This window comes from Neomonachus schauinslandi, chromosome 14 (genome assembly GCF_002201575.2).
Source record: "Neomonachus schauinslandi chromosome 14, ASM220157v2, whole genome shotgun sequence".
Lineage (NCBI taxonomy): Eukaryota > Metazoa > Chordata > Mammalia > Carnivora > Phocidae > Neomonachus > Neomonachus schauinslandi.
In genome coordinates, this window is record NC_058416.1 from 83177477 (window position 1) to 83187830 (window position 10354).

Here is a 10354-nt window from a genome sequence, read left to right on the forward strand (position 1 = left end):
CCTACATTTCCAGTCAGTCATATACATACGGGGCATACGAACCAAATGTCATCCTGAAGACATGCTAAGCAAAGTGGAAGAGTTACAAAGTAAGTGAGCTCTGAGATCGACTTTGACTGAAGAGAGTGTGATGGGATGAAAGTGAAGAACTGTGCCTACAGATCGTCTTCCTCTGCTCTGTAAATTGGAATTTGCCTGCTAGCCCTTCTATTTACCAACACAGGCATCCACCAAAAACTGCTACAATAAATAAATAAATAAAAACGGTTTATGGAAGCCCATGTGCACAACAGAAAACTAAAAAAGCATCCAGCCTTATTTTCTATTCAAACAGCTGATCTCTGGGCCAAAACCACCCTTCCTGAAAATGAAAGTTACTGAACAAAATAAATGTAGCCTGGGGATGCCAACGTTAAGCACAGGCCAAAGCATTTGACAGTAAAACGGCAGCTTTCAGAGAAAAAAACTGGACCACCTTAGGTGCTAACCCAATAGTTCAGTTTACATGATATGTAACTTTCTCAAAAAAATCATCCAATAAAAAGAGCCAGGAGAACAGAGAAAAAGATGAAAAAGCAACAGAGCTTGGTGAGGTCTGCGGGGAAGGGGGGAGAGGACTGAGCAGGACCTCAGATGAACAGAATGAAGCTCTGGTCCTGCATGAAAAGAATAAACTCAAAATCCCATTAGATTTAAGAAACACACCAATACCTTTTAAAAGATATGGCAAAAAAGAAATGTTACCACTTTTCTCGAAATAATCAGGGACAAGAAAAATGAGGACTCAGATCCCTGCCTCCTCCATCATGGGAGTTGGCATCCTGTGGGTTCCAGCAGGCAGTCTGCAGTATGGATCCACAAAAATTTTTTGGCACCAGAGGTAATCTACCAATCGTGCAGAAAGCAAATACACAGGGCAAGTGAAACCAGATTCCACAGTACTTGATTCAACTGTTTACTAAACAGGTCAGTATAGTCAGTCCTTTGTCTACCACTGGCAAATGGTTTTGTACACTTTATTACAAATAAAATAATCTTGTTTGACGATACCATCTGTCATCTTACAAACATATGAGAAAACAGTCCTAGAGTAATAGTATATCTCTAGGAACTGAGCTTTTCTTAAAAACAAACAAATGAACTATACTATGAATAAGTCCTGTATCTAAATCTATACAGCATCTTTAAGTAATGTGGAAATGAAATTATGATTTATTAATTTACATAAAAATTACTTTATACATTAAAGAATAATTTTCAAATTGTTAAAAAAACAAAGTCTGAAGCTGTCATTATTGGGATTCATGGGACATGGTTTGCTCTTCTATCACTTGCTTCACAATTTCTGCCAGTTTTAGCCGATCTACTTTATCTGTGAATCCACGACCTGAAATGCAAAAAAGAAGTCAGTCAGTCTCCAAACGTGTGGAGGTGAGATTCTTGACAGGGACCCAATAAGGTACCCATATGGTGTATGACAGGGGCTCTGCAGGGTTGAATCTGCAGCACACAGTTTATCTGAATTCTGGAAAACAAGTGAAAGGCCAGACGTCCAGATATGCCTGTGCAGTTAATGTAGGAGTAACCCCCGTCCCATAATACCCCACTCACTCTCTAGCCTCACTCACTTCAAAACAGCCCCAGCTGAGCCCCCAGAGATCGTCCATGTTCTACACATAATCACTTCTCTGCATCCATGGAGAAAGGAAGAAGTATTTTCCTACCATTCCAGCTGAAGCTTTGCAGAGTATCTCTTAGAAGTTTGCATTCCCGGTTATACTTCCAAGCCTCCTGCATTACTTCATTCAACTTTTCATCTTCATTCTCTCCTGTTGATAAAGATGAAGAAGTTGTGTTTTCCAGTGGCATCATGGGATTTTAAATGTCAGAGATGGAAGGACACAATCTCCAACTTATTGAGAAGTGATGAGTAAAGGTGCAAACTTTTGATGCTGTTGTTACTACCAGTCCCTACATTACATATAGGTCGCTTCTGGGCTTTGCACTCTTCTACTCTGACAGCCTCACACAAATCCTCTGATGTCCCCGGGGTCTTAGCACTAGGGTATGGGAAGTAGGCAGAGTCAGTCTCTGCTGCTAAGCAAAAACACATGATTAAGAGACCAAGAGAAGAAGGGAGAACAAGGCTGAGTGGACCACTTTCTTTCTCCTAAGCTCATTTCTTACTTTGGAAGCTATCTAAGTGCACTATGTGAATTCTCTGAAAACCTAAGGAAGTTAGACTGTTTTCTGGCTTCCTACTTAGGCATCTCATTCATCTGCTGAGAAGAGCCCATTACACCCCACTGAGTGGAGAGAGACTATACTAAAAGAAAGCTCTCACTCAAAAGGAGACATGTACAAGTCACACTCTGGCCATGATACACAAAGCAGCAGGGGCCACTTCTGAACTTCTGGGAGGTACTCTCTTTACATTCACAAGTTAATGATAGCCTTGCACTCTAAAGGCTCTGGAAATATTTTCTGACCTTCACAAGCTGATCGTGACCCTGTCCACATTTTCCATTCTTCATCTTCTGTCCTGTGCCCTCGTTAACAAACTAAGAAAACACAAAATTGCATGCTGCACCAGACACTGGTAATTAAACCTCAACTAGCGGTTTCACAGAAAACCAAAGGAGGGGCAGAACTTACCACCTTTCTGAGTTCCCACTGCCCTCTCTTTTTAGTGGGCAGAGAATAATTTATATAATGTACTTATCTTCTTATAACACAAAGATCAGAAAGACCACCTTATATTAAACTGCTCCTTCTATCATGTGCACGCACGCACGCACACGGAACATTCATAAATGGCGTGACCTTTACCAGCCTGGGGGAGAATACACTGAGCAATCACATCTCGGAGCTTTTCCAAGGCAACATTTGAATCCTCGGCTCCATTCTCCCGGTCATGGATATAAACACCGTCCTTTGGCTTGGTGCTTTAAAAGTTTGGAAGAGAGGGAATAACAAGGTGAAACCTCAGAAACCAACTATCCGCAGAAGTTAACTCTAAAACATAAGGCAGCACATTTTTCAGATAAATAATTAACTATAGAGTGTCTCCAACTTCTGATGCTATTTAAAGGGCTTATCCTTTCCACCCTCTTAAGAGGCAGCAAAACGGCAAACCCCTGGCTAACCTTTCAGAACCCTGCACTCAGCCATACCAGCCATGAAGAAAATCCACAGAATAAGCTCAGTTACCCGAGTAATTTCCTCTTCCTCAGAATGGGGTTGTTCACAGAGTGCAGGGGTTTGAGGCTGACTTTCAGATCCTGGATTCTCATGTTGGCCAACTGTTCCGCGTGAGCCTGCTGGATTCCTGCAACCACCGCCTGAATGTAAACACTATCATCAGTTTTCACACTCACTTCAGGGCACCTAAAAAGCTAATCTAAGAAACTGTGCAGGAGAAGCTCCAAGAACTAAGAAGGCAATTTCACTGTTACGCTGGCAGGACACAAATTTTGATAAGCCAGAGCATTCTTCATGGATCAGCAAGCCCAGGGAATACCAGGCAAACCAAGGGCCATACAACAGCTGGCCCTTCCTCCCTGCACAGGGACAGAAATGCAAGTAAGAAATACTAAAAAGAGTCATGTTCACAGTCATTGGCAAGAGCAAGGGTAAAGAGAGGCATTCATGTACATCAGGGAAAAGGCTGGTAGGCTGCTGCCCGAGAAGCCCCCCACAGTGGCATTTATTCACTGCCCCCACGGTGTGCACAGTCACTTCAGCCCCGATGGCTCAGAATCCCAAGCACTTCACATGGTAAGCAGGTAGATCTCAGGAACTCATCTACAAGTCAATTAATTTACCATGAGAAAGAATTGTCATGGAGTCTAGAACTTTTGAAGCCTGTGTCTTTATGACCAGTGTGAGCTCTTACTATGGGCAGACCAATTAAGGCAGGTAAATAATCAGCAGAAAGCTTTCTAAGAACAAGATGATCCTATGTTTATATTTTAAAAAAGGACAAACTGTGAGTATATGTGTGTCTCCCCAGAAAAAGATTAGGAAAGATACACTTAGCCAGAGATTACCTCATCTCTGAGGGGTGAGACTGAGGCAGAGGAATGAAAAGGAAATTATGCTTTCTAAAAATACATACCTCTGTATTAATTTCAACAATAGAATTTGACAATTTTAAAAAGTAGTTCCATGTTAAGCATGTGATTAGATCAGGTAGAGTTTGAACTCATTTAAAGGAACTGTAATCGCTGGCTCTGGCTATACCCTATTGGAGCTCAGGCTCCATCTCCTAGGCAGGGCTTAGATGGACACTATTCAACATCTGCATATGTGGCCATTTTTCTACAAAGTTAGCCAACTCACATCATGACCCCATAATTTCTTCAAAAATGGGAATATATTGTCACCTTGCAGTTCCACCTTATGGGCCTCGGGGCCACTCTTTCTCATTAAGATTCTGCATATCCATATTTGGCTTAATTATATACTAATTCTACAGTAACTCTAGAAAGCAATCTTATTTCTTCAATTCCAAGATCTTGAGGAAAGCCACACTGTAACCCTCATGTGCTGATCTAAGCAATCCCTTAAGATTTTGGACTGATCAAACCAATTCTGGACTACTAGGCATATTTAAACCAGAAAGAGAACCACACACAAATCAGAGATGGCAGAGAACTTTGTTCCTTCCAGCTTTCTTTCCCATACTCCAACAAAACTAAGGGAGGTCTTAGATTTTTTTTTTCCGGGGCGCCTGGGTGGCTCAGTCGTTAAGCATCTGCCTTCAGCTCAGGTCATGACCCCAGGCTCCTGGGATCGAGCCCCCGCATCGGGCTCCCTGCTGGATGGGAAGCCTGCTTCTCCCTCTCCCACTCTCCCTGCTTGTGTTCCTTCTCTCGCCGTGTCTCTCTCTGTCAAATAAGTAAATAAAATCTTAAAAAAAAAAAAAATTCTTTTTTCCTGGGACATCTGGGTGGGTCAGTTGGTTAAGCGTTTGACTTTGGCTCAGATCATGATCTCAGGGTCCTAGGAATGAGCCCCATGGCAGGCTCCCCACTCAGCAGGGAGTCTGCTTGTCCTTCTCCCTCTGCCTCTGTCCCTCCCCGCCCCTTGGCTCCTGCTCTCTCTCTCAAACAAATAAATAAAATCTTTAGAAAAAAAAAAGAATTCTTTTTTCCTGTTCCCTTACTCTTCCTTACACTTCAGTCCCCCTCCCTTCTAAGTAGGTAAAGCATATGCCTGTGTCTCTGCCTTTACCTCTCAGCCACACTACGGTCCCACACAACACATCTCATTCGTCTGCATGTCCATCTAAGCAATATCTAAAACCTAAGAGACTTCCCTTGACCTAAACCAGCCTCGATCCTGATTTTCTTCTATTTGTCAATGGTATCACTAGATATGATACCCATTGTCCCCTTATTATCTAGTAAGTCACCCCAAATTGTAGAAATTTGTCTTCAAAAATACTGAGCCTGGGGTGCCTGGGTGGCTCAGTCGTTAAGCGTCTGCCTTCGGCTCAGGTCATGATCCCAGGGTCCTGGGATCGAGCCCTGCACCGGGCTCCCTGCTCGGCAGGAAGCCTGCTTCTCCCTCTCCCACTCCCCCTGCTTGTATTCCCTCTCTCGCTGTGTCTCTCTCCATCAAATAAATTTAAAAAATCTTAAAAAAGATTTCACTTGTCTCTACTTCTCTGCTCCCAGAGCTGCTCCCGGGCTTGTCAATTACTGCAGAAGTCTTAGGTTGACAAGTCTGCAAGTCTGGCTGACCATCCCTAAATACCTTCCTTGTGGCGAATCTCTTCCCCAAAACTGACAATGGCCTCTCAGTTATGTCCTACTAAGACTTAAGTCCCTCTGTGTGCTTTCAAAGCCTGGCCCTGCCACATGTATTTCACTGACTTCCCATTAATGAAGCCAGGTGGCTTTCCCCATGGATGCACTTCTGTCTGTAATTGTTTGCTCCTGTTGCTCACTGCACTTGGCCACGTATGTTGTCTACTCAAATTCTTTTTTTTTTTTTTTAAGATTTTATTTATTTATTTGACAGAGAGACACAGCAAGAGAGGGAACACAAGCAGGGGGAGTGGGAGAGGGAGAAGCAGGCTTCCCGCTGAGCAGGGAGCCCGATGCGGGGCTCGATCCCAGGACCCTGAGATCATGACCTGAGCCGAAGGCAGACGCTTAACGACTGAGCCACCCAGGCACCGCTGTTGTCTACTCAAATTCTTTAAGGCAGCTCATGCCTAAACATGTGAATAGGTTAAAAACTGCCATGCAGTAATTAATAAATATGAGGGGTTTTGCCTTCTCTTTGGGAACCCTTCCCTAATTACAGCCCTTCAAAGATGTTCTCTTTTTCTGAATTCCCATAGCGTTCGTAGAAAATGTAGCATGCAAAACTCTGATGTCTGAAATGTTCCCTCCTTGTTTCACATAAATTGGTCTTTCCAGTCTTGTTTAAGCCCCTCCAGGGAAGGGAGGTTGTCTCATAGTACTCTGTGCCCCCCAACACCAAAGCACAAATATGGAGGGTTTGAGTTTTCACTTAGTGTATATTTACCGGGCCTTGATCTGGTCTTTTACGCAAAGAAGCTTTTATTTCAGATCCTGATTTTCAGGAAAGCAGGGATGTCTCTCTGGGAAAGACTGAGTTCTCTGCTCTGCCTTTGACCCCTCCCTGAGCCTTGTCCCAGAATTCCTTCTCAACACAGCCTTTTTGGTGAACAAAGTAAGTATCATTCAAAACCTTATCCATCATCAGTTGAGCAGAGGGTAGCACATTATCCAAGGCCTCAGTCGAGTTGAGCCACGGGTGGTCCAATACTCCCTCGATGGTGAGTCTTTCCTCTGGTTTGACCTTCAAGAGCCTGTGGAGAAAAGGCCAACAGGGCTGCCATGCATAGCTGCTTCCAGAAGGCCAGGAAATTCCTGGCTCTGGTATAAACAGCTCCAACTTCTGACTTTCGACCAACTCCTATAAGCATAGGCTTTCCATCTGCAGGCAGGAGTGGGGATCTAGGACCTAACCCCTAGTGGTGAAGGCACTGTGTCCTTTGGTAGTCCTTTCTACACTAGACAGAGTGAGATAAAAATGGTAGGATAAGGCTTAACCCAGTGATACTTCAGACTGAGTTCCAGGTTCAATAAGCCTACATATAGTTTATAGTTCCTGAGACTTGAATCTCCACATCCATGTTTTTAGGACAGTGGACTCCAATTTCCAAAAGGGACTCAAAGTGCTCTTTTGGCTGACAGTGGCTACAAAATTAGTTGAGGGGTCATGTGGTTATGAAAATCCAGGTTGCTACTTGTGATAAAACTGTTAGATGTCACCATATGGCAGGACATGAACCCTTTATTCCAGAAACATTCAAAAGCCAAAAAATCTAAAGTCTCTGATAAGGGGATGGCATTTCCTTCTAAGCCGAATGTATTTCTCTGTACCATCTGCTTTTTGATCCTACTTCTTCACATCTTGTCCATTCATGCTGATGCAATTCTTGGCCCACCTCAGCATCTTCCCTGGGCTTTTTAGGCCCTCCTTCCAACTACACATCCTCTCATTGTAAACGTCAGGACAACATGTGTACTTGCTCTTTCAGGTTCTCTGCAACCTTCTGGATCATTCTGAACAAACAGCTTCAGATTCTGAAGAAATGATTATTTAGAAAAGAATCCCAAAGCTGAAAGAAGATAATATCGCTCTAGGGACAGGAAATATATTCTATAGAACTGACAAAGGGGGTGCCTGGGTGGCTGTGTTGCTGGGCGTCTGCCTTAGGCTCAGGTCATGATCCCAGGGTCCTGGGATGGAGCCCTGCATCGGGCTTCCTGCTCCGCGGGAAGCCTGCTTCTTCCTCTCCCACTCCCCCTGCTTGTGTTCCCTCTCTCGCTGTGTTTCTGTCAAATAAATTAAATCTTAAAAAAAAAAAAAAAGAATTGACAAAGAACCACTTAGAGGATATTGATATTTTGATTAAGTAGCTGAGAATACAGTGTGGAAACAGCATGGGAAGACAGGTGATGCTTTAAACATTGTCTCCACCCTCCTAAAAACTTTTACTTGTATGTTATAGAAACTAGTCTGTCTTTATATACATAGATCCTTAACCAACAGGACAAGCTCTCTATTGAAAGGGAGTAATCTCCATAGAGAAATGGCTGTACTGTCAGGAGAAAGCTCCCAGGCACTCCCCCTTTGATGCTTATCTTCATATTACTGATAAAGAAACTGAAACCAAAAGAGAAAAATGACTCAGTGAACACCAAGCAGTAGGAATACCAGAAGAGTGCCCAAATCCCAGGCAGCTGAGACTCCCACACAGCTGGGCAGGAAAAGCAAATATACGTCAAATTTAGGTCTGACTTCTTACCTAGTCCTTCAGCTACCAAAGGACTCTGACTGTCAACTCTCCCTCACCCGCTCACTAGCACTAAACCTTCTAAATCTGTCTTAGCAGTTGGGGAGGCTAGAGGCCCATACAATCAGCCACCTACCCCCCACAGCAGCCAAGGAATGAAAAGCCAAAATGTCCTTGTCATCTTAGCCTCAGTTCAGTTCCTGACGCCATGTCTGCTCCACATGACTGGCTAACATGCAGGAACGGCACACCATGGGGCTTACCATTTAAGGTCCTAAATTAATGCTCCAAGGCACCTGGGTTCGCAACCCTGGGGACAAATTCTAAGAATGCGACATGAGGGAGCAAAGCTCCATTTTCACCAAGCTGTGGACATGAAGAGCTCTCATCTCAGGCTCCAGGGATAAGATTTCTATGATGCGCCAATGAGAAGGAGCATGCCTGGGAAACCAAAGACTTTTCCCCTGTGATCCACCACCTTAAGGCCTCCTTGGCCTCCCCACCCCACAGCCTGGGGACTCACTTCCTCACAACATCTTTGGCCATCTCTGAAATCTGGCTCCACTCTTCTTCTGGGAACTCAAAACTGCCTGTCATGATCTTTCTCCGCATATCCTTTGGGATAGTTCGGCTGTGGTGTTTGGAGTAAAAAGGAGGATATCCGCACAACATCACGTAGATAATCACCCCTAGGGACCACAAGTCACAGCTCTGAAAGGAAAATGAAAATAGTCACTTACAGCAGAGGCACAGCCCCAAAATAAAGCCCCCAGGACCAGCCCAGAAACAGCCCCTAACATATACAGGCTGATATCTCCAAAAATCACTTTACAGAGACTGGAAAAGTTTCAGGAAGTCTTAAGGGAACCAACATTTCTTTCTATCATAGGTTTTCTATGCCACCAACACTACATACATACACACCAGCATACAAGGCCAGTCTAGGGTGAAATAAACAGTCTCTTTTTTTTTTTTTTTTAAAGATTTTATTTATTTATTTGAGACAGAGAGAATGAGAGGGAGGAGGGTCAGAGGGAGAAGCAGACTCCCTGCCGAGCAGGGAGCCCGATGCGGGACTCGATCCCGGGACTCCAGGATCATGACCTGAGCCGAAGGCAGTCGCTTAACCAACTGAGCCACCCAGGCCCCCCCAAACAGTCTCTTTTATTCTCACTGCTCAGGCCCAAGCTACTAGCTGATCCTTGGGTACAGGTATAGGATACTTCATCTCCAGCCAAAGAAATAACAGATATAAGCCAGCTGGTTGGGAAACATGTACACTGTCAATCTGGGCAGGGTTGAGGGTGCAGGCACAAAGCAGCTAAGACACAGGTAGGCTGACCCCATAATACAGCATAAGTCATTTTGTAAAGGCCCAAAGCAGTTTGACACAGATCAGGAAGAGGCAGTAGAGGGAAGAACAAGAGGTCTAAAAGCACTCCTTTGGCCACAGATGGACTCGCTGTACCCATTTCCAGGACCATACACCATTCTTGGAGAAGATATGAAAGAAAGAAAACTGCCACCAACTATTTTGTCTGTAGGTATTAGGTGCCTTCATGGGCTACAGTCACAGCATGGTTATTAATAAAGGATTCCTGATTTAGTTAAATGCAGCTCTACCTGCCTCAGAAACTGGATCCTCAGAGGCTTCAGTTCAAGCCTGTCTTGAATCACAGGATAAAAACAGTGTCTGCCTGAGAAAGGCAGCCCAGGGAGTCTACCATTGTGGCCACATGCTCTCGCCATACCACAGCTGTGTCCTGCTGATAGAAGCCTAGAAAATGGGATGTCTCAGGTACTCCCACCCATGTTTTTGCATCATACTAATGGGTATTTGTAGACGACATGACCCATGCTACAGAACATAATTATAAAATTATAGAGGTGAGGTGCCTGGGTGGCTCAGTTGGTTAAGTATCTGCCTTTGGCTCAGGTCATGATCCCGGGGTCCTGCTCAGCAAGAAGTCTGCTTCTGCCTCTGCTCCTCACCCGGCTCATGCTCTCTCTCTC

At 44.3% G+C, this 10354-nt stretch overlaps 1 protein-coding gene across 3 annotated transcripts in view; it reads right to left on the reverse strand.

Annotated features, from left to right (window-relative positions):
* Nucleotides 1-987: 987 nt before the first annotated feature.
* Nucleotides 988-10354, reverse strand: part of MAPKAPK5 (MAPK activated protein kinase 5) — a 36665-nt gene continuing 27298 nt past the window's right edge. For 2 of the 3 annotated variants that reach the window (XM_021698500.2, XM_044921280.1), the window contains 6 exons: nucleotides 8865-9052; nucleotides 6727-6847; nucleotides 3211-3341; nucleotides 2824-2945; nucleotides 1725-1829; nucleotides 988-1387 (listed from right to left, as the gene is read on the reverse strand). In XM_021698500.2, the coding sequence (XP_021554175.1) occupies nucleotides 1293-1387; nucleotides 1725-1829; nucleotides 2824-2945; nucleotides 3211-3341; nucleotides 6727-6847; nucleotides 8865-9052 (762 nt within the window). In that variant the 3' untranslated portion in view covers nucleotides 988-1292. The remainder of the gene's footprint in view (nucleotides 1388-1724; nucleotides 1830-2823; nucleotides 2946-3210; nucleotides 3342-6726; nucleotides 6848-8864; nucleotides 9053-10354) is intronic. The other variant, XM_021698498.2, reaches the window with a different exon arrangement.